Source organism: Liolophura sinensis, chromosome 13 (assembly GCF_032854445.1).
Source record: "Liolophura sinensis isolate JHLJ2023 chromosome 13, CUHK_Ljap_v2, whole genome shotgun sequence".
NCBI classification, from domain to species: domain Eukaryota; kingdom Metazoa; phylum Mollusca; class Polyplacophora; order Chitonida; family Chitonidae; genus Liolophura; species Liolophura sinensis.
In genome coordinates, this window is record NC_088307.1 from 1,352,393 (window position 1) to 1,377,911 (window position 25,519).

The 25,519-nt window shown below is 40.4% G+C and overlaps 1 protein-coding gene across 1 annotated transcript; it reads left to right on the forward strand.

Moving 5' to 3' along the window:
• Nucleotides 1–1,225: 1,225 nt before the first annotated feature.
• Nucleotides 1,226–19,828, forward strand: LOC135480245 (toll-like receptor 4). Its single transcript, XM_064760026.1, has 2 exons — nucleotides 1,226–1,640; nucleotides 15,622–19,828. The coding sequence occupies exon 2, from the start codon at nucleotides 15,669–15,671 to the stop codon at nucleotides 18,378–18,380; it is 2,712 nt and encodes a 903-aa protein (XP_064616096.1). The 5' UTR covers nucleotides 1,226–1,640; nucleotides 15,622–15,668; the 3' UTR covers nucleotides 18,381–19,828.
• The last annotated feature ends 5,691 nt before the right edge of the window (nucleotides 19,829–25,519 follow it).

Sequence of the window (25,519 nt, forward strand, 5' to 3'; positions counted from 1 at the left end):
GGATCAAGTTTCATGATGCCTCCTCCCTGGGGTTTTGAGATAACAGTTGACGTGTATAATACCATAGACTTGGATTGAGTTTCATGATGCCTCCTCCCTGGGGTTTTGAGATAACAGTTGACGTGTTTATTACCACAGACCCTTGGATCGCGTTTCATGATTGCTCCTCCCTTGGGTTTTGAGATAACACTTGACATGTATAATACCATAGACATTGGATCGCGTTTCACGATGCCTCCTGCCTGATGTTTTGAGAGAACATTTGACGTGTTAATACTATAGGCTCTTGGATCCAGTTTCATGATGCCTCCTCCCTGGGGTTTTGAGATGACGTTTGGGTATTTTGAGACAATTAATTTCCGTGTTCTCATGGCTGACTGGAGCTCACTCAGATATCCAGATTAAAACTTGCTATTTCATTGTGTCTGCAGAGGACACAGTTACTCAACCTCTTGAGGATGATCAGTAAATTGCAGCGACGAAGAGCACAGTTAACGTTTTCCTTTCTGGGATATCATCAATATAGAACTCCTAAATTCGTGAAGTCGAATCTCACAAAAGTTACAACTCTCGATGGTCTTTGAGAACTCATGGAAGGTTCATATTGCTAGACACTTGGTAAACGATTTTTTTTTACTCCTGATTCTAGACAACTGTTCCAGTATGTGGACATTGTGAAATATTACTCATTGATTGGTTGAGGCATATTGGCTGCAATAGTTTCGATCCGAATAATTAAATGTCAGCGTTTGTCTGGTTATTGTGAAAAATCAGGTTTATTCTCTAACTTGATCCCGAATTATATCCTATCTTGTGTGGTAATCTTATAACTATTGTAGAAAACCCCAATATGTTTAACGGCTAAAAAAACTTACTCCAATACGACAGCTTTTTTTTTTTGCTTCGTTTGTCTTTTTTCCAGTAGTTTAGGGGCTGTCTTTGTGTGCTGAACCCGGATATGCCATTGTTTTATCGGGAGTTTTAAGACTTTCCCGTAAGTGAAAAGATATATAGCAGGCGGTCACCAATGCAGACGTCTTTATAGTGTTGCTTCACTTGAACGCCATGCTGGGGACACAAGTGATGACGCCCGGCCCGGTCACATTGTACTGTTCCCCATCCGAAGAGTGTCTGTATTAAGTAAAAGTTTGACTGGAAGGGATTCTTTTTATCATGTCCGTGTTCTGTTTTTAAATAAGGTTTACTGCGATTTAGTGCGGGATCAGGTTAGGAATTTTGCGTCACTCATATGAAAACCGACGGTCAACCACACGTTGATCTGTTGATCAGCGCTAATTCTCCAGAGTTTGGCTGTTATGTTGGACCTGCGCCGCCCCACACTTTAAGACCATTGTTTTATGTGACTCTCGTTACAGTATGTGTCGGTGAACCAGCGATGTGCAGCAACATACGTATATACTGAGGAAGCCGGAAATTGCTTGACGCCTGCACTTATACCATGTACTGCCCGAGTAATATGTAAACAGATGCGTCATTTATTAAGTATAACTCTGTAAAATGATAAACAGTACCCTAACCAACGCACAGGGGGAAGAAAGAAGCCACAAGCTGCATGTGTCAGTGTCCGACAGAGTACGACGATCGCTGTGCCCAGAAACCACCTGGTATAGATTGAACAGGTAGCGTAAATATTTATTTATATACAGACAGTTTTCATACATGCGTAACCAAACGAGAGACCCTACCATGGAACAGACAAGGAGGAAAGCACCACTGAACAAAGCTGGTCGGGGCACCTCCATTAGTTCATTTGATTTGTTTATAATTTAATGGTGTTTAGCGAAGTACTCCATAAGTTTTCACGTACCGGCATATAAAAGTAGACCAGGTCTGGGGTGGAGGTTTTCTTGTCGTACCCCTGATAATCATAACGTGTAGTGAAGACTTCTAAGTATTTGGCCAAAATGGTACAGATTACAGTTATCTACATAGAGTTTGTAAAAAAAACAAAAACATGTAGTTATGTTAAATAAAACAATTAAAATACAAAAATAAATTTAAATCTCCCATTAGTGTTTAAATGCTCAATGGATGTACAGGCTAGGGGTGTAGGGTACAGTACGGATTTTGTTAAACTGGAACGGTAAACTGAAACGAAAACGAAACAAACGAAACACTATAAAACGGCAAGTAGAAGCGGAAGGAAACAGAGCAAAAATAACGAAATGGATAACTGGGTGATGGTTATCAAGTTATCATGAAACTACCAGCACTCTGGCTTAGCTGGGCTCTCTGAATACCCAGTGGGGTACGGCATGCGCCAGGGACAGGCCCTGGGAAATTGGGACAACGTGGTGTGATACTCCCTTCCTCCAAGGGTGTGCATAGCGTATATAAGTATGTAGGCAGTGCGCTAAATGCAGACAGCTCCATGCCTTGTCAGTCCGTTACACACAGTTTTTACACTCATAACTCAGTGTATAAAGTACATCAGCTCCCAGCAATCGTTTTATTTCTCTCAGAATGTACATAAGTTTGACATCAACTTTTCTTTTTTATTAAGTAAATTTATTTTTAATTTAGAACAAAAATGAACAGTACATACATATAGAGCACCGAGCATAAAATTTGGTGGCAGTTTATACGCGGCCATATGATTACATAAACTATTACATTTTAAAATATTAAACTATTAAATAATCTTCGTACCGCACCTCCTGGGTCGAGTCACACCAAAGATTTTAAAAGAGGAAGTTGTTACTTCAGCAGGCGTTCAACATGAAGGGGATAGTGCAACGACGGGTTGACCCGTATCAGTAGAATGGCTAGAGTGGTGCGGCTTACTTGCCTTCGGTAAGTCGTCTCAGTGAAGCAGCCCTAGATAAAAGATCGGTGGAAATCCGTCCTGCGACAAGGAGGCACATTACATACACCCTAAGGATTCCTTCGTCGTCATATAACTGAAAAATTGTTAAGCACGACGTTAAACCCCAAGCACTCACTCACTCGCTCTGACCGCAACCTAACTCCGTATCAGTGCATAATAAATGTGCATTATTTTTGTTAGACTACGCATAATTACAGTATCTTAACTCACCTTGTTTTAAAGACCACATATTTTTTATGTCGAAAAGTACACATGGATAAATAGTCAGTAGTAAAAACTTCGCTTTGGGAAAATGCAGATACATACGTATTGTAATTTATGGCGATTTGCCAACGATTTACACCGGCGAGTGCATCTAAGGCTATATTTTCTTATTCGGTCCTGAACGTAGACTGTTCTTTAGGGGAGACAAATTTATCGCTTATTTCGGACCTTGGCAGATTATTTCCGTGAAGTGCTCCCTCGTGAACCACTGCTTACTCCAGAGCTTGGCAGATTATTTTTGCGAAGCCCTTGCTCGTAAACCACTGCTTTCTCAAGAGCTTGGCAGATTATTTCCGTACAGTTCTCGCTCGTGAACCACTGCTTACTCCAGAGCTTGGCAGATTATTTCCGTTAAGTGCTCGCTCGTAAACCACTGCTTACTCCAGGGCTTGGCAGATTATTTCCGCAAGGTCTTCGCTCGTGAACCACTGAAGTCTTCGCTCGTGAACCACTGCTTTCTCCAGAGCTTGGCAGATTATTTTTGCCAAGTGCTAGCTCGTGAACAACTGCTTACTCCAGAGCTTGGCAGATTATTTCCGCGAAGTCCTCGCTCGTGAACCACTGCTTAATCCAGAGCTTGGCAGATTAATTCGGGGAAGTCTTCGCTCGTAAACCACTGCTTAGTCAAGAGCTTCGCAGATTATTTTTGCGAAGTACTAGCTCGTGAACAACTGCTTACTCCAGAGCTTGACAGATTATTTCCGCGAGGTGCTAGCTCGTGAACAACTGCTTTCTGCAGAGCTTGAAAGATTATTTCCGCGAAGCCCTCGCTCGTGAACAACTGCTTACTCCAGAGCTTGGCAGATTATTTCCGCGAAATCTTCGCTCGTGAACCACTGCTTAGTCCAGAGCTTGGCAAATAATTTTCGTGAAGTGCTCGCTCGTGAACCACTGCTTACTCCAGAGCTTGGCAGATAATTTCCTTGAAGTCCTTGCTCGTGAACCACTGCTTACTCCAGAGATTGGCAGATTATTTCTATGAAGTGCTCGTTCGTAAACCACTGCTTACTCCAGAGCTTGACAGATTATTTCCGTCAGGTGCTCGCTCGTGAATCACTACTTACTCCACGCCTTGGCAGATTATTTCAGCCAGGCCCTTGCTCGTGAACCACTGCTTTCTCAAGAGCTTGGCAGATTATTTTCGTGAAGTGCTCCCTCGGAAACCACTGCTTACTCCAGAGCTTGGCAGATTATTTCCGCAAAGCCTTCGCTGGTGAACCACTGCTTTCTCCAGAGCTTGGCAGATTATTTTTGCGAAGTGCTAGCTCGTGAACCACTGCTTACTCCAGAGCTTGGCAGATTATTTCCGCGAAGTTCTCGCTCGTGAACCACTGCTTACTACAGAGCTTGGCAGATTATTTCCGCAAAGTCATCGCTCGTGAACCACTGCTTTCTCCAGAGCTTGACAGATTATTTCCGCAAAGTCATCGCTCGTGAACCACTGCTTTCTCCAGAGCTTGGCAGATTATTTCCGCAAAGTCATCGCTCCTGAACCACTGCTTACTCCAGAGCTTGGCAGATTATTTTTGCGAAGTGCTAGCTCGTGAACCACTGCTTAATCCAGAGCTTGGCAGATTAATTCGGGGAAGTCTTCGCTCGTAAACCACTGCTTAGTCCAGAGCTTGGCAGATTATTTTTGCGAAGTACTAGCTCGTGAACAACTGCTTACTCCAGAGCTTGACAGATTATTTCCGCGAAGTGCTAGCTCGTGAACGACTGCTTTCTGCAGAGCTTGAAAGATTATATCCGCGAAGCCCTCGCTCGTGAACAACTGCTTTCTCCAGAGCTTGGCAGATTATTTCCGCGAAGTCCTAGCTCATGAACGACTTCTTTCTCCACAGCTTGATAGATTATTTCCGCGAAGTCTTGGCTCGTGAACCACCGTTTACTCTAGAGCTTGGCAGATTATTTCCGCAAAGTCTTCGCTCGTGAACCACTGCTTAGTCCAGAGCTTGGCAGATAATTTTCGTGAAGTGCTCGCTCGTGAACCACTGCTTACTCCAGAGCTTGGCAGATTATTTCCTTGAAGTCCTTGCTCGTGAACCACTGCTTACTCCAGAGATTGGCAGATTATTTCTATGAAGTGCTCGCTCGTGAACCACTGCTTACTCCAGAGCTTGGCAGATTATTTCCGTGAGGAGCTCGCTCGTGAATCACTACTTACTCCAGAGCTTGGCAGATTATTTCCGCCAGGCCCTTGCTCGTGAACCACTGCTTTCTCAAGAGCTTGGCAGATTATTTCCGTAAAGTGCTCGCTCGTGAACAACTGCTTACTCCAGAGCTTGGCAGATTATTTCCGTGAAGTGCTCCATCGTGAACCACTGCTTACTCCAGAGCTTGGCAGATTATTTCTGCAAAGTCTTCGCTCGTGAACCACTGCTTTCTCCAGAGCTTGGCAGATTATTTTTGCGAAGTACTAGCTCGTGAACAACTGCTTACTACAGAGCTTGGCAGATTATTTCCGCGAAGTCCTCACTCGTGAACCACTGCTTACTACAGAGCTTGGCAGATTATTTCCGCAAAGTCATCGCTCGTGAACCACTGCTTACTCCCGAGCTTGGCAGATTATTTCCGCGAAGTGCTCGCTCTTGAACCACTGCTTACTCCAGAGCTTGGCAGATTATTTCTGCAGTCATCGCTCGTGAACCACTGCTTTCTCCAGAGCTTGACAGATTATTTCCGCGAAATACTCGCTCGTGAACCACTGATTACTCCAGAGCTTGACAGGATATTTCCTCGAAATGCTAGCTCGTGAGCCACTGCTTTCTCCAGAGCTTGGCAGATTATTTCCGCGAAGTCATCGCTCCTGAACCACTGCTTACTCCAGAGCTTGACAGATTATTTTTGCGAAGTGCTAGCTAGTGAACCACTGCTTTCTCCAGAGCTTGGCAGATTATTTCCGCGAAGTCCTCGCTCGTCAACCACTTCTTTTTCCAGAGCTTGACAGATTATTTCCGCGAAGTCTTCGCTTGTGAACCACCGCTTACTCCAGAGCTTGGCAGATCTTTTCTGCAAAGTCTTCTCTCTTGAAATAATGCTTACTCCAGAGCTTGGCAGATTATTTTCGTGAAGTGCTCGCTCGTGAACCACTGCTTACTCCAGAGCTTGGCAGATCATTTCCGTGAGGTGCTCGTTCGTGAACCACTACTTACTCCAGAGCTTGGCAGATTATTTCTGCGAAGTCTTCGCTCGTGAACCACTGCTTACTCCAGAGCTTGGCTGATTATTTCCTCAAAGTTCTCGCTCGTGAACCACTGCTTACTCCAGAGCTTGGCAGATTATTTCCGCAATGTCCTCGCTCTTGAACTGCTGCTTAATCCAGAGCTTGAGAGATTATTTCCGCGAAGTTCTCGCTCGTAAAGCACCGCTTTCTCCAGAACTTCAATGCAGATTATTTCATTGAAGTGCTCGCTTGTGATCCACTGCTTTCGCCAGAGCTTGACAGATTATTTCTGCGATGTTCTCGCTCGTGAACAACTGCTTACTCCAGAGCTTGGCAGAATATTCCCGCGAAGCCCTCGCTAGTGAACTACTGGTTACTCCAGAGCTTGGCAGATTATTTCCGCGAAGTCTTCGCTCGTGAACCACTGCTTACTCCAGAGCTTGGCAGATTATTTCCGTAAAGTGCTCGCTCGTGAACTACTGCTTTCTCCAGAGCTTGACAGATTATTTCCGCGAAGTTCTCGCTCGCGAACCACTGCTTTCTCCAGAGCTTGGCAGATTATTTCCGCGAAGCCCTCGTTAGTGAACCACTGCTTACTCCAGGGCTTGGCAGATTATTTCCGCGAATCCCTCGTTAGTGAACCACTGCTTTCTCCAGAGCTTGGCAGATTTTTTCCGTGAAGTGGTCGCTTGTTATCCACTGCTTACTCTAGAACTTGGCAGATTATTTCCGCGAAGTTCTCGCTCTTGAACCACTGCTTTCTCCAGAGTTTGGCAGATTATTTCCTCGAAGCCCTGGCTAGTGAACCACTGCTTTCTTCAGAGCTTGGCAGATTATTTCCGCAAAATCTTGGCTCGTGAACCACTGCTTACTCCAGAGCTTGGCAGATTATTTCCGCGAAGTCCTCGCTCGTGAACAGATGACCTTCTACCACTCCCCGACAAAATGTATTGTGAGAGACTGCAACAGCCCCTTATTGATTTGCTGAATTTTAACACATTCAGTATGGTATATATTTATAATCCAGTTGTTTGAAAGTGTTTTTAAAACACATCGCTCGCGTTGAATTTAACTGACTTTAATAAAACGTACTACAAATATTGCATCGAAATGAGTGTATATATTACCTAAATTGCTGTAAAAATAAAAAACAAAACAAAAAAAACAAAAACGAGCTGCCATGTTTAAGCTTGTATCAAAGTGTGTATAAGGTACATGTGAATCACATTTGTGTTCCTTCGTTGGGTTACATGTATATATGTCGGAAAAAGGATTTCGACTAAAGCATCTGTACCTATATTAGCTTACCCGGAAATGTAGGCCTTCCTGCCTTACACTACAAGAAATTGAATGTGTATGTTGAATGCTTCTTTGTAACATTTCCAATATTTTAAATCATCAACATTGTCAGCATTTAAGTATGTAGTTCCCCTGGGATAGGCCACAAATTGCTAGAGATGACATTGTTATGTTAAACCTCACAAAAACCGTCAAATGCTCATGCATTTACACTGGTAGCCTACTTTTCCGGTAAGGTAATATAGATATTTCGTTCTGTGAATGTCAGTAGTAAATACAGTTTCTCATAATATTAACAGACTGTTGTATTGACCCCCCCCCCCCCCCACCCAATCCACACGCCATTGTATGCAATATCATTCATATACGCTGACTCTAATGTAGTTCCCTAAAGGTGGTAAATGTATTTTATATAATAGTATTTCTTGTATTATGGTCATGTGGCTGTACTTCTGTGTTTACATAAATTTACCTAATTTATAGATGTATGAATGCAGTATTTCACACAGAAGATCGTTACAAACTGTAAATGATATATATTTAAATGTAGCTTATTTAATGATAATTAGCATGTGGGTTCTTTATAACCATGTCTTAACATTTCGGTAAGATTCAATAACCTAAGATTCTATTTCTGATCATTAAATTATGAGCAACGTAGTTGGAAGATGTACTCACACGATAATTTCCATGAACTTAACCGGGGCCTCCGTGGATCAGTCGGTTAGAGCGTTAGTGCAACGTAATGATCCAGGAGCCTCTCACCAATGCGGTCGCTGTGAGTTCAGCTCATGCTGGCTTCCTCTCCGGCCGTACGTGGGGAAAGTCTGCCAGCAACCTGCGGATGGTCGTGGGTTTCCCTTGTTTCCTGGTTTCCTCTCACAATAATGCTAATCGCCGTCGTATAAGTGAAATATTCTTGAGTTCGAAACACCAATCAAATAAATAAATGAACTTAACCCTCAGGTAGAAACATTTCACATTCACATACCCAATTTACTTCCACAACCATCATACGTGTCTGATAGATAGCATTTCAGAACGGAAATGTTACCTCATGTTCCTATTTGCCAATATTCTCTATAGAGGAAACGTGTAATTTATTTATTTACAGCTTCATAGCTTGCATGTGTGTACAGTTCGACTACTAATTGTTGTATGTATGCACTTAGGGGGCGTGGCTATAACTTGGAATAGGATCGTAAAGTTCATTTCCGGGACAGGATCGAACATAGCTTTAGTTTAGACATTATAAGGCCTATGCAGTTAAATGGTCAAAACATGCTTCAGGGAATAACCGAAAGCTGAAGGATCACACTTGTTCCAAATCCACATACCCGGTGTTCGACATAGCATGCTCAAAATCCAAGGATTAAAGCCACAAACTGCACATTACACATCCGCGCATTCCCTACAAGAGCACTGTTCTTGTATGTCTTAGGCATTTTGTCCGTTTCAGTCTGCGAAATCATATAGCTGGAGTGTCCATAAGACGCGTCATTTATTTGGTAAGCGTGGACCTTGTCGAAAGCATCGTTAGATTCTAGCAGAGACACCTCGGCGTTCGAATTTGCATTTATTTCCAGGTTGAAGTAATAAATTTTGACGGTTTTACACTACTACTATCAACGTATCCATATCGATGGACACATAATATACAGTACTACTCGGTCATAACGATATATCTGGCCCGGATGTGGGTCGGAACATCCTCTTAGGAAGGGTGTAATATCCCAGCAAGCTGTTCCCATCACACGCCGATCATACAGCCAAGATGGGTGTACCATTCACGTGTGATGGGTTTAGGATCCAACCATCATGCGCGTGAGGGTTTACCACGTGCACTAATATTCACAAATAAACTCATCTAATTTAGGGGAAATACTGCAATGTGCGACAAAAACCGTGTTTGTTCTCTGCCAAGCTCTGGAGTAAGGAGTGGTTCACGAGCATTAACTTCATGGAATAAAAAAAATATATGCACAAGCGGTTTAGTTTCGGCGTGATTACTAATTCGCAAATAATGATGATAATACGCATACTGAGTTCTGACTGTTCCCGGAATTATTCGTTATTATGTGATAATTATAGCCTGTAGTTTTAACAGAAATTAGCCTCTGAAAATATATCTGCCTTATCCACGATTATGCCCAAAAAGTGTTATTTAACACGATTTTGGATACAGTGTCAAATACTCCGACATATACGATATAGATAAGGACGTAGGGCAAAAGATAGAGCTCTGGGAAGAACTTGAGTAAATATTGCATGAAAGGTATGTGAAGACTTTTATCATTCCAACACCGCTTGTGTTGAACACGCTGCAACTTCAAACGTATCCAAACAAACAAACAAACAAAAGCCGCTGTTCTAATGTTTGAGGTTTATTTAAAGTTTTAATCCGGATTTACGTTCAGTTTGTATTTTTTCATTTAATATTTCGAGTAAGGTATATTTTAACATTACTCATTTCAGGGCATCAAAACAACACAGTGATATCCTCTAAAAAACATCTATTTAGAATGTGCTACTTTGTAGAAAAACTTCCCTAATTTTTGTTATCGTCGAATAAAGTGTGTTCGATATGTTGATTTATTGATTTATTGATCTATTTATTTGAGTAGTGTTTTACGCCTTAGTCAAGAACACTTCACTTATACGACAGCAGCTAGCATTATGGTGAGACGAAACCGGGCACAGCCCGGAGGAAACCCACGACCATCCGCAGGCTGCCGGCCTTATTTGATTTTTGAAACAAAAAAAGCTTTCATTTTTGAAACAACACGCCAAATCAACTAAAATGCATTTATCCAGGAAATTCTGTGTCGCCCCATTGGTTCCTGACATCTGTCAATGGCATTTAGAAGCTGAGTTCGATAAGAAATCGAATATATGGATAACAACTTCTATTTATTCAGTGACCGATGATTCGGTATAGGTACTAATACAATTATCGGGCATAACGATCAACTGGTAACAGCAATGGGTATTTAAAGAGAGGCTAAGTTGTTGATTTCAAGATATAGACAAAGAGGAAACATACAACGGATTGACAAGATTCACAAGGGAGGATGGCATTGTTGATTGAGCAATTGGCCAATAGATGAAACATACAAAAAACGAAACATACGTCAGTTGAACAATAGCCTTAGACAACTACCGGCACACGTGTCAGTCAGGATGGGGTGGTAGTCTAGGGTCTGTCTGCTGAGATGAGATCACTGTAGGCAGGGGGCATTAGGAATCCATTATCTCAGTTAGTATGTGACTTTGATCGGCGTATGTCAATGGCTTCCATCAGCTTTCTTGTAGTGGTGTTGGTTATATTAGTTTTCAAGGGTCTGACACGTGACCAGTCAATCGTATGACGGACATTTAACTTTATATGCTCTGACATGGCAGATTTATAGTCCTGGAATTTTACTGAGTTTCTGGTTGCTCCTTGATTCCAAGTGGTAACGGCCTAGAAGTGTCTCCGAGGTAATGTTGATTACATGAGCATTTAATTTCATAAATACAGCCTTGGCGGGGGTTGGCGGGTGATTGGAGGTCATTTTCCCGAAGCGTTCAAAAGGTCTTTGAGGTTGTTACTGTTACTGAAAATGATGTCAGTGTCCACTGAAAACAACATTTCCAGTAGCAGTAACAACCTCAAAAACCTTTTGAACGCTTCAGGAAATCGGCCTCCAACCATATTATTTTTACACATATTTCTTCATAAGGGAATAAAAACATTGTTTCTTAAGGTGAATTTTAAGGTGACATTATCCAAAATAATATCATCAAATGATAAAACGCAGAAATTCATAGTTCAACTCAATTCTTTAGATATTATGTAAGATATGTTGGTATTATGTATTTATAAATATTTATAAGTTCCGCAAACATATCAATTATTCTGTTTTTCCTGATTTCAGTAACGAAAATCAAGCTTAAAATACATTCTAATACATTCCTGACTGATCTAGTGGTTTAAAAGCTCGTACATTATTTTCCCAGGCAGTGTCATTTTATTGGATGATTTAACTCGACAGTTAAGGATTTCACTTCAATCAAAGCATAGCTTAAAGAGTAAAAATTAATAGTTATTTATCTGTTTATTGATCGTTTTTTGTATATACTTATTTAATCTTTTCCTTGATACTTGTATGTACGGAAACCGATAGAGGACATCTTGCTGCCTCGCATCGCTACCTCGCTACCTTGCTGCCTCGCATCGATACCTCCCTGTCTCCCTACCTCGACGTTTGTAAAGGGAGATTTGCGAGGCAGCGAGGTTGCAAGAAAACGATGCGAGATAAAGAGATTATGTTTATCTCGCTGCCTCGCATCGCTACCTAGCTGCTTCGCTGCCTCACTGCCTCGCATCGATACATCGCTGCCTCACACGACTACCTGGGTGCCTCACATCGCTGCCTCGCATCGCTATCTCGGTACTTCCTTACCTCGCTTCGCTACCTCGTTACCTCTCTTCGCTACCTTGTAACCTCGCTGTCTCGCCCTGTATTAGGTCGAGGTAGTGAGATGTCCTATATCGGCTTCCATACGTATGCACTGTCTCATCAAAATCAGATCGACTGTTTTTTGTCGGCAAAGATAAGGTTTAAGGATGTTTATTATAAGGGATACTCTCCCTGACCGTTAGAGACAGACTTTTGTGATGTATTTCGCTTTGCTTCAAACGTACTCGTTCTGGGCAGTTCAGTGTTAAAAACCTTAAGTGAACCCTAAGCTTTTATATTTCAACGTAACGACTAAACAAATACAAGCTTTGTTTTCGAAAACCACATTTCGAACTGTCATTTTGTACCAGCTGTTTAGAAGTAAATGCATCAAAATAAGTTTATATATTATCAATGACATAGTAGCCTAATCTCACTAAACATACATTGCTTTTCGTGTGTGATACAAATAGTTTATTTTGAGACATTTGGTTTTTATTTGGGAGTGTAATTGTTCAGAACAACGTGGGAGTGTAATTGTTCAGAACAACTTGGGAGTGTAATTGTTCAGAACAACTTTGGAGTGTAATTGTTCAGAACAACGTGGGAGTGTAATTGTTCAGAACAATTAAACATTCCTACAACATGGTATATTTACATGTATATATATAGTTTTTAAATATCAACATGCGCATATATATGTATATACATGATCTAAATACTTATACATTTGTAGATGCACATGTATCTTTTTATATATAAACGCTGTACGTAACTGAACATAGGAAGGTCTGTCAGCAACCTGCGGATTGTCGTGGGTTTCCTTTCACTCCCGTCGTATAAGTGAAATATTCTTGAGTATGGAGGAAAACAGCAGTCAAATAAAATAAATAAATAAATTTACAGAAGTCTTTTTAATTACGATGTGTCTAAAACTGTCATCTAAAAGTTTATTTATTTCCAATAATTTGTACATATTCTCACGATAAATATAACCAAAAATTTCGAATTCTGTTTCTAGCTATATTCCACTTCAGGCATTTCAAATAACCTTCATGCTGACAAATGTTTAATACCTATCCGCCTGATATAATTCCAATAACAAGTAACACAACTCCACATATTACACCGAAATCTACCTGGATTTAGACGGGAAAAAAAAATATATTCAAATAATAAAAACACCTATATAGTTAGGACCTTTGCAAAGTACATATACATGTAGGTTTAAATGAATCGACATAATATTACTATCTATCCAGATAGTATGGCTCTATTTTCCGCACAATTATTCATCTGGCTATTATCAGCGCTTTTGTAAGATCGTATGGTTTTGATGGAGTTTCTAGAATGACTCAAGAGTATCTGCGCAAACTTCGCTGGGTTCACACTACATTTGTTTATACAAATACGGGCAAAATTAATTAATTAATTTTTCTGTAAGACAAATCTTAACAACAGACATAACAGCGCACAACACACACACACAGTTATCACGTATTAAATCATATTAAGAATGCTTGTACTTTTCCCGTACCAATATTTCCTCACTTTTTGTTACTCACGGTGTAAACAAGATATTTTAGTTAAATTCCATTTTTGAGTTAGAGAATCATAGTTGAGTTGACCTCTCAATCAGCATGCATGATGTCTACTTTATGTATGATGTATTTGTAGTTCTTAACAGAAGTGTTGACCAGGATCAGTAAAGGAGGAACAGACACTTTTATGTCCAAAATTTGAAGAAAGACCCCAAATGCTCATTCCAAAACTATTATAAAAGAAATGATATATCTTCTTTATCGTTTCAAAATATATTTTTAAAAAGTATTAAGGCAACAGTTGCTTTTGTTGTTAGCAAAACACAGTATATCCTGTTTTTCGCAATAGTTACAGTAATTTATCATCGACTCTCACATCAAGTTCAAGTGGCAACTATATCCTGTCAAACATGCGCCATATCTATAGGATACTTATTCTACTTTTTCATATACCCAGCAAGCATATGTATAATAGTATGCACATTTCTCAAATATTGAGCAGAAGTAAATATAAGCAGATCTGATTAATGATTTACAAAGTTTGTGATTTTCGGAATGGTAAACTCTTCCTGTTTTATTATTCCTGCCTTACAAAATGCGAGCGTTAGGGTTAGTTTGATCTTAATGAACACGTTGATAACGGTTAAGGAAATTAACCGGAGTACCGGCATGTTACATCATTTTTAACTTTATCATGATTTGCTGGTAAATCACGTAGTGAACAGCGAAATCTAACTTTTATTGAAGTGTATTGTGAAACTACTACACTGAAATTTACATTTTGGTTGACGGAAAAGAACGGGAAAAAACATACACTGAAAGAAATGTAAATGTGCATGCTATTTGTATCCGTAAAACAGAAAAATGGTCTTAAATGATATTTAACAGTGTACGCAAGAATTGCCCAAGTGTATGACTGCACGAGCAGTCACCGGCAAGCAAGGTTGGGTATAGTCGGCGAGAGCATCAGCAAGACAATCTAGTCTCAGATATGTAGGTTTGCAGTAGGTGCGTGCCCACAGTCTGGTCACTCCTCTCAAGCCCATGTCACTGACCACCGTGTATGATACACTGCACAAGGTTGCACACATGGCAAATCATTTATAATTCCACCACTGACCCGGACTCAGTGACAACGCTTGCGGGCATCAAGCAATGCGGTTCAACACCTAGACATTCGAAACTGACTTAGGCTTCTTCAATACAAACTTACAGACCTTACCGTCTCACGTGACATCGTTTGCTTGCAATCGGTACAAAAGATAATTTATGTCAGTCCAATTTGTGTCCAATTAACACATTACGAGGAGCAAATATTTGAGCCTATACTGTATATGTATACCTTAGTCTGGAACTGTAGATGTTGTTTTAATTTTACTTCTTAATGATTTCTATACATTCAAATGCGCTGTCAGAATATACATGTAAATTGATTTAGAAAGAATCATGGTTAAAATTTTAAAATTAGTTTTGCTGTTTACTATCTTATCAATTCAAAACGCTTAGTCAACAATTAAACTTCTGACAAACTCTTAAACTCTGACAAAGACGGAATCACAGCTTAGAACTATAAAAACCAGCCCTAATTAGAGTGAGGGCTTGGGGTTTAACGTCGTACTCAACAATTTTTCAGTCATATGACGACGACCTTAATTAGACATTAGAGAACTTAAATCGCTACACGAAAATCACGAACTAAACAAAGGACTGTAGAGAATTAAAAGACATTTCCAAAGGTTGCTGCATCCGTGGGCAAGAGGCGTTTTGTTTCTTTTTGGATTTCCCGTTGACACCATCTGTAACCACCATCCTCCACCATTCCCCCCAGTATGCTGAATCGTCGTATCAGTGAAATCTGGGGTACAAGTAGCAGGCCTATAAAACATCACATCAGCATCCGAGAGAATTACCTCTTCCGCTCTTCTTCCCTTTCGTCTATTTTTCAGCATTCCACCGCCATTATAAATATTCTCATTTTTGAACAGATAACTAAAGCCTTGTCGTCCATTTAAGTCAATTGCACAGTCTTAGTCTTGAAACAAAACTATTTTTTCTATGTTGCAGAGAGACTTCAGAAGAGAAATTCGGTGTTTTGGTTAGGCTGGAATGAAATGAAAATGAATGCAAGAACAAAATTTACATCACTGGCAGTTTTCATTTATTCAGCCTTCTTCATGTCCGTATTAAGGTCAATGATGGTAAACGTGCAAGCCCACAATCCAGGCAATGTACCAGTCAGGAATGAAAGCCTTCAGAGAAAAATCAAAGCACTGCACAGCAATACCAGCGCAGCGCAGGTTAGAAAAATCAAGCATGTGGACTCGAAGATAGGAGTCACCCTTCCTGAGACATTGTGTAATTTGACTGCTACCTTTCCATGCTCTTGTAGCGTATCGCTGGATGGGAAAGTTACAGTGACCTGTGCGCACAAAAATTTAACATCTGTGCCTCCAAACATACCAGAAAAGGTCACCGAGTTGATTCTCAGCTACAACAAGATACGAACAATTCTAGCTTCTGTTTTTGCGAAATTTTCTTCTCTGCAGACACTTGACCTCTCTTACAATGGTATATCTCATCTCGGCTCAGGAAGCTTTAACGGACTTCACCAATTAAAAACACTGCTTCTGGATGGAAACCCGCTCAAAATGTCGAACAAAACGTTTGCTGAGGACGTATTCGATCGTCTTGACAATCTTCTGTCATTAAATTTGAAGTCTAACTTTTCCGTTGAAGAACCGGAGATTCAATACCCTGATGTTGCCTTGGGTAAACTTTCTTCACTGGAGACGCTTCTAATCAGTGGGTTGTCGAATAAAACATTTGGAGCAGGCTTTCGCAACATGACGTCACTTCAAACATTAGACCTTTCTTGGACACCTTCATTTAGGTTCATATCTAGAAATACATTTGTCAATTTCAATAATCTTACATTGAAGAATTTATTGCTAAACCACTGTGATCTGCGGTGGATCCACAAAGATGCTTTCACACATTTACCAAACATCGACACTATTGACTACAGCTACAATAAGAACCTGGAGATTAAAGGAGTGGGGATGAGCTTCTATGGTCTCCAGAATTCTACAATCCGGAAAATCGTGATGCGACGGGTCCATCAGCCGCCGTTCTTTTCCGTTGTAACGAAGGAAGACATACAGTATCTTAAGAACACGAATCTGGAGGAACTGCACGTAGACAATAACACTATCGGCCAGGTGGAAGACGGTGTACTTCTGCTATTGCCATTATCAATCCAAATAATTCGCATTTCGTGGAATAACATTCAGTCAAACAACAGACAGGTCCTGCGCCTTCTGCGGTTTAGAAATGGCACAGAGATTGATGCTAGCTACCAGGAGGTATTTCAGGCGAGGGTAAAGCTGAGTAGCATTTCTACTTTAAGTCGTTATGATCGCTTTAACAACACTTCATCCCCTGTTGATCCCAAAAACAGTCAAGCCGTAAGAAAAAATGCAGAAATTCGATTCGTTCTGCCTCCAAATCTGTGGATGGTGAACTGCAGCAATACTTACAAACTGCGATATACCATTCCATATCTCGAGTTTACAAACTCAAGCCTCACTCATGTGTATTTAGCTTACAATCTCTTGGACAAATGGATAGGTCCCGTCAAAGGTTTGGACAGTGTACGATACCTTGACCTAACAGGCAACAGTTGCTACAAAGTTTCAGAAAGGTTTTTTGCTTATGGGATAAATCTGGAAACTTTGCTTATTGGAGAAAACAGGTTCGGAAAGGACTTTAGCGACAACACGTTTTATAATCTCACCAAACTAATTCGCCTAGACATGAACGACAATCAACTTGAATCTGTTGGGCCCAACTTGTTCGCAAGGCTAACAAGTCTCACTTACCTGAACTTGTCCAAAAATTACCTTTCGAACTGGACGGGGAATATTTCCGGTCTAGTAAAACTCACCGATCTAGATCTGTCCGACAACAAACTAAAAACGCTTCCCAGATCGTTGTGCAGGGATCTTGATACTATCCAGCAATTCTCTAACATCCAAATTGACATCCAGGGGAACCAACTTCAGTGCATCTGTGACACGGAGTATTTTATCGAGTGGTTAACACAAACCAAAGTTTACATCCGCAATTTAAACTCCACTTCCTGTACTCTGGCAAATGGCACGGTACTGTCTTTGACAGATAGCACATCCATTCTGAACCATCTTCAGGGACACTGTCGATCTTACACAGTTCTAATTGGTGGATTATGCGCATGTTTGGCTTTGTTTCTGATAGTGGCACTGGTTGCACTTGTTCGCAGACATCACTGGAAACTCCGATACCTGTGGTACATGGCAACGAACTGGCGAAAGAGAACGGGTTACCAAAGACTGGACACCGCCGAAGAGAATCCCTTCGGTTACGACGCCTTTGTGTCTTATGAAGACTCGGATCGAACCTTCATCCGTGAACAGGTTATTCCCCGTCTGGAAAGGGACGCTGGCTTAAAGCTCTGTATAGATAAGAGAGATTTCATAGCTGGACTCTATGTTACTGATAACATTCTACACGCCATACAGAACAGCCGGAAAACCGTGATCTTCCTCTCTCAAAAGTTCCTAAAAAGCAAATGGTGTGTGTACGAGATGAACATGGCTCGGATGGAGGGAATTCATAGCGGCAGAGACGTACTGGTGATGGTTCTGACAGAGAAAATACCGACCAGTCAACTTTCCGCTGAGATCGTGGACGTAATCCACAACCAGACGTACATCGAGATGACGAACAACGTGTATGGGGAGGCACTTTTCTGGGAAAGACTTGTTTCTGCAATTCAGGCAGAGTAGGAGTGCTTGTCTGTATATTTATAAAAATGAACCCATAATGCCAAGCGCACGATCTTGTTCTCCGACGGCGTCTTTTCTCAGGCTTGCGCGTTTCAGAACTGTACACAGTAAAAATAATACACAGTCAGACGCATTGTATGTACAGAATTTTGAAATATGATTGGTTTAAAACAACTTAATTCTTCTGCTGCTGTTCCTTTACGCTACTCTTGTAGTGGTGCAGCACTCATTTCCATACTGTTGTGCACTGGGATAAATTGTTAAAACCGAACTCTTCAGTTAACGATGTCAAACGACCTAGCTGTGCTCCACGTGTGTGGTCAGATGTAAATTTTCATCCCATCTCGGTGTTTTTGGTTTGCTTGAATTTGTCCTCAATAGGGATGCTTGTCACTTGTTTATTTTTGTTTACTTGACTTCGTCGTAATTATGGCTCCACGCCATTTGTTTGCTTTTGCTCACTTGAATTTGTCGTAAATAGAAATCCACGCCTTACAGGTCTTTTTGTTTCATTGAATATGTCGTAATTACGGTACCACGCTATTTGGGTGTTTTTGTTTACTTGACTTTGTCGTAATTAAGGATTCACCTCACTTGCCTATAGAATACCTGTTGTTGTTGTCAATATTAGTTATTCTTTCTTTCTTATTATTAATTGCTATTGTTGTTAAGGCCAAATCTCAGATAGAGCTAACAGATGCACCTTGAATCTTATCGTATATATTGATTGTGTATGTCACTTGTAAAATTCTCAATTCTGGTTGATTCTGTTTGAATTCTTGTAATTTTTTGGGTGATTTAGCGAGCGTATTGGAATTTGTTAAATTTTAAAGCATTTTGCCAAACTTCTGCCAAAGACTTAGAGCCATTGTTATGGAATTATATATGTTATGTTATGTAATGTCATATGGTATACATTGTTATGAAATGATATATGTTATGTAATGTCATATGGTATACATTGTTATGAAGTTATATATGTTATGTAATGTCATATGGTATACATTGTTATGAAGTTATGTGAAATTATAATTATACCATCTCATGGTAAAGGGGAATAATCTGATTTTGAGTCTGGAGACAGCTTTGTGCGCTGAATCCGAATACGCAAATATTTTATGGGGAGTAGAAAGAGTTTACCGCTGGTGAAAACAAGTCAAAATGTAAATCGCTGTAATGTGTAATAAATTTACCTGTGATTACCAGGTACGTTTGTCTAAAACACAAAAGTACACAGTGTATTGTCAGTATTTGACTATAACTGTGTTCCTATGTGGGTCGAATTGGAAACAGTTTCGGTCTCTGTTTGTCTGACTGATTCTGGTATAACGCCGCACTCAACATTATTTCGGTCATATCACCACAATGTCTCCGTGTAGTATATTTATTTATTTATTACGTCGTACTCAAGAGTATTTCACTTATACGACGGCGGCCAGCACTATGGTTTGAGGAAACGGGTTCCCAAAAAAGACATATTCAAAGTGCTGCCTCACTGGAACGCCATGCTAAAAACACCAGTCAATGCGCCAAGCCCAGTCCCGCCCGCCCCGCCCGTCACATTATACTGACACCGAGCCGACCAATACCTGGCCTATATTCATCACATACTGAGTGCTTAGCGAGGCAAAGCCAAGATTGTTTAAGTCCTGGGTATCACAACATTCGACACAGAACCGCAGTATATATCTACTTTCTCTAAAAATTAAAATTACACTAAATTTCACGCCAATGGAAATTCTTTTCTGGGTGAGAAATAATTTATATGTCATATCATTTTTACCACGTTCATAAATGACTTCTACAAATACTTTCTCTAAATAAATAACTGCGCTTTATTTATATGTTTATTTAACTGGAGTTCAACACTGTGCTCAAGAATATTTAACTTATATCACTTTTAGAGTTGAAGAAATTAGAGTGCCTTTTTGAATAAATCTCGACCAGTGACGTCGGATAAAGTGGAATTTTCATACATATAACTGCATTTGTTTTGTATATGTTTCTGCCAAATGCACCTTGCTACTATTTTTGTCTTATTTGAACCGTTAGAATAAAACTCACACAAGTAAGCTGACAACAGGCCGTATTTTCACCGTAGGTCACTAGACTCACCGGAGATAGGAAGGGTGTCAGGTCAACTGTCGACACTGCTCTGGTGTTACTCTCGATGTTGTACGTCTTTTATTATAAATATTAAGGTTGGAATGTGGAAAATTGTTGTCAAATGGCGTATTGTTTCTCTTAACTTTGTTTTCGTAATTCTATTAGAAGTGTAAATGCTACACAGATACCAAACCTTGGACTTTACTCAAATTATGAGGGAATGGCTGAAATTTGATATGCTGTTAGAAGATGTGTGGAAGATATCTAAAAAAAACCCTGTAAGACTTCGTCTATTTTTATGAGTAGCGACGTGACTCACCAGTTTTTTAATTTAATCAGTGGATTAGAGAATACCCCTGATACCCGTTATACACTTAATCAGGCTGTCGCTTGTGGAGAACTCACGTGTAAAGTCTATAGAATTGACACTGCCACGTACAGTCAACCCACGTGAAAGACGCTGACACGTTCTCTCAACCTACGTGTAGAATTTATAGGAAAGAGCTGATGCGTACTGTGTGTTAAGACACGCTAAGAACTTGTCACAAAGAAGGGAGTACTCTTAATCAAATGCAAAGATCTTTACACAGTGAAGCTCAACAAACAACCCTGAATTTGTTCATGGGGAAAATGTGTCGGTCTCTGTAATCAGGCCCTGAAGAATGAGGACTGATTCAGAGGTGTGGTTTTATGATTCAGAGGTGTGGGTTTATGTCAGGAGTATGATCAGGTACCTGGTGAAAAGCTACGTGAGTGTTGTTTTTCACATACCTTTCCAAGTTCAAGTTTTTGGAGCTGATGTGATGATCGAGGTATACAGAACTGACATCTCATAGATCAAGAGGATGATTCGCAGATGTCGTGTTTGTTGTGTAGACATTTGATCACTAAGTCAGTGGTTTTAATCAGGCAAAATACTCCGATTTCGTTGGTCAGCAACAGTCATGGAGATATGTTTGATATAAGATATGTACATTTCCGATGTATGTATCGAGCGTCATATGAACCTGCTAACCCATAGGACCACTAATCCAATGCCTTGTTACAACGGTCAATCTTCTGGACCACTAATGCGATGCACACATACAACGGCCAATCTTCTGGGCCACTAATGCGATGCCCTCATGTAACGGCCAATCGTCTGGACCACTAATGCGATGCACCCGTGCACCAGCCGGTCTTCTGCAACACTAATGCCATGCACCCATTCAACGGTCAATCTACTGGGTTGCTAATGCGATTCACCAATACAACGGCTAGTCTAATGAATCACTAATGCGATGTACCCATTCAATGGCCAATCTTCTCGCCAAAATTGACTGGACTTAAGGGCCAGGTTTTTCAAAGCTGTGTTAAAACTTTAACTTTAAGCCAAGTCTTCAATTTTGTAATTAGGCGAAAAAATTGTGTAAATGAGTATTAAAAATGAGCTAAAGCTGGTGCCATATTTTCAATTTGTAGAACTGCGTCGGCTACTGAGTTAGGATAAATTTTCAAATATACAATACAGCGTATTACCAGTATTAGCTGATTCACTTTTGAACAACCGGGTCCTGGGTAATAAATTCGTTAAAACACGGTTTTTACGTGTAACTAAGAGGGTACCTAAATGCTTGTATGAATAATTCTGTTACCCACACAAGTAATTTTCAATCAGGTACATCCGTGGAATGTGGGAAATCGAGCTCTTTGCACATAATCGAATGCCATAATCAAACTTAGTCCACAAAGTATAACGGCAGGGTTAACCTTTCCTATTTCACCACATCATTACATTTTCGTGGTGCAGAGTTGGAACTACACGACAGATACGTCGAGCATAGAAGGCGTGTGAATCTTCACGTTGACTCATTCCAGAGGTCGTCAAATCATTGATGTTAGTTAATCGTTGATTTTCTCTTTCGTCAGCCGTGGAGATAGGCATAGTTATAGCTTACAGGCACATCCTTCGTCCGTATGGTTATGCTTATCCTATCTCTACCCATAGTGCACTTGGAGGAATCTGTTCTGTACTGCTTTGCTGGCTTTCCCTCACCGCTGTGAATTGATTTAAAGCAACCCGTACATTGTCTATATCGATTTTGTCGCCTTCACAACTACTTGAATAATACAATGAACAAGCCTAAACATGCTGACATAAAACTTTCTTTACACCTTACAAATCTTGACTTGTTGTTGTGGTTATAGACCAGTAGATCGCCATTAGATAGCGGCAAGTAGTCCGCAACGAATTATGGGAAGAGGAACTTGGAACTCAAACACAGGAAGAGTTATGAAAGTGGAAATGGATTTGGCCGGGATTTTTGAAAAAAGTGCGAGATTAGAACGAAGAACGAGGCTTAGAAGTACATTTCCACTGAAGTTAGCCTTGTATTTTATCTCTCGATCGTATCTCAACCTTTGTTGTCTTCATTCCTGGAAACTTAACTCTTCTCCTAACCTCTCTTCCAGACTCTCCGGTCTCGCAGCGACCTGCGAATGGTTGCGGCTTTGCTCGGTTCTCGCCAACCATAATAAATAGCAATCAAATCAACTGAATCAAATCCTCTCAGTTACATTATACCTGTTTTACAGGTGCACCTACCACTCAGCTGATAAGGATTTCGGTAAAACAATCACGTACAAGGCAAACAAACACTCGATTTAGGAGACCTTGAAATAAATCAATATGGCACAATATAAAGCCGGAAATTCACTTGTTTACCTTCGTTAGGGCACACTTACCACATGCAGTAGTCTCACGCTTACTGTGTGTTCTGCTAACATATGTGTCATTTATAAAGTAGGATTCTGTAAAATGCCTAACAAATTCCTAACAAACAGGAAATTTGCAGTAGCTACCAGGTGGATGGTACAGTTGCCCGGGTAGGGGGCAGTAGTCAATGTAAAAAAACTATATATCTGCAGACAGTTTTTATGCTCGATTACCACGACGACCACACCCGTATCAGTAGGAACTAGGAACGGAAGGCAGCAGTACTGGACAAAGTTGGTAGGATTAAACCGTTATTTGTTCCTTTGACTTTTCTTTTAACATTTCATTTGTTTACTTTAGATTTTTTTGATAAAAAGTCTCCAAGGTTTGTAAGTTGGGATACAGAAGTGTCCTCATTAAACCTTGGTTGTTTTCCAAGTACCTTTATTAAATTATCTGACTGGTTTACAAAAGGCGGGATTTAGAATATTTTACCTATATGACGGAAATCAGCATTGCGGTGAGAGAAAACCCACGACTCCAGGTAACTTGAAAGTCGCACACTTTAATACTCACCCGAACAAACCAGAGCTGGATTCCAGTTGGTGAGAGGTGGATCGGCTCAGGTGAAAAAGGGTTAAAAGTGAAATAAAGCAGTCATGACACACTTATTTAATTAAAAATTTATTTATTTATTTATTTATTTATTTATTTATTTATATGATTGGTGTTTTACGCCGTACTCAAGAATATTTCACTTATACGAATTCGGCTAGCATAATGGTGGGAGGAAACCGGACAGAGCCCGGCCATCCGCAGGTTGCTGCCAGATCTAAGCACATACGGCCGGAGAGGAAGCCAGCATGAGCTGGACTAAAACTCACAGCGACCGCATTGGTGAGAGGCTCCGGGTCATCATGCTGCGCTAGCGCGCAAACCAACTGAGCCACGGATCCCGAAAAATTTCTTTTAGATATAAAAGTTAATACAAAAGAGAGCGCAAAAATATAATAACGTTTGGTGGAGGCTGATATCTTGTGATACATTACTAATAATTATAACGTTTAATAGATGTTTATATGTTATGTCACATTACTGATAATCATTACGTTTGGTAAAAGCCGACAGGTTTTGTCACGTTACTGATAATCATCACGTTTGGTTGAGGCTGATAGGCTGTGTCATATTACTGATAATCATCACGTTTGGTAGAGGCCAAAAGCTTGTGACACATTCCTGGTAATAATATCGTTTGGTGGAGGCCGATTTGTTGTGTCACATTACTGATGATCATAACGTCTGGTAAGGGCTGACATACTGTGTTACATTACTGATAATCATAGCGTCTGGTAGGGGCTGATATACTGTGTCACATTACTGATGATCATAGCGTCTGGGTAAGGGCTGACATACTGTGTCACATTACTGACAATCATAACGTCTGGTAGGGGCTGATATACTGTGTCACATTACTGATGATCATAACGTCTGGTAGGGGCTGATATACTGTGTCACATTACTGATGATCATAACGTCTGGGTAAGGGCTGACATACTGTGTCACAATACTGACGATCATAACGTCTAATAGGGGCTGATATACTTTGTCATATTACTTATAATTATTACGTTTGGTAGGGGTTTATATTTTGTGTAACATTACTGGTAATCATTACGTTTGGTGGAGGTGAATACTTTGTGTCACATTCCTGGTAATCATCACGTTTGGTAGAGACCGATATGTTATGTCACATTCCTGGTAGTCATAACGTTTGGTAAATGCTGATATCTTGCCATTATCATTATTGATAATCATTACGTTTAGTAGAGGGTGATATGTTGTATCACATTGCCTATAATAATAACGTTTGGTGGAGCCTAATAATGTTACGTTTGGAGAAGGTTAATACGCTGTGTCACATTACTGATAACGTTTGGCGGAGGCTTATATGTTGTGTCTCATTGCTGATAATCATAACGTTTTGTAGAGGAGTATATGTTGTGTCAGATTCCTGGTAATCAAAACGTTTTGGTAGAGACCCATATGTTCACATTACTGGTATCACATTACTGATAATTATTACGTTTGGTAGAGGCTAGTGTCTTGTGTCACATTACTGATAATCATAACGTGTGGTGAAGGCTGGTTTGTTGTATCGCATCCCTGGTAATGATAACGTTGCCTGAAGGCTTAAATGTTGTATTACAATACTGACCATTATAACGTTTGGTAGAGGCTAATATGTTGTATCACATTGCTGATAATCATAACGTTTGGTGGAGGCTTATATGTTGCTATTTATTTAGGTTTTCCGGTGTTTACGGAAAGTCCACGAGCA

What these genes read in the sequence shown, in the direction of transcription:
- LOC135480245 (XM_064760026.1), top strand. Translation starts at nt 15,669, where the DNA reads ATGAAAATGAATGCAAGAACAAAATTTACATCACTGGCAGTTTTCATT.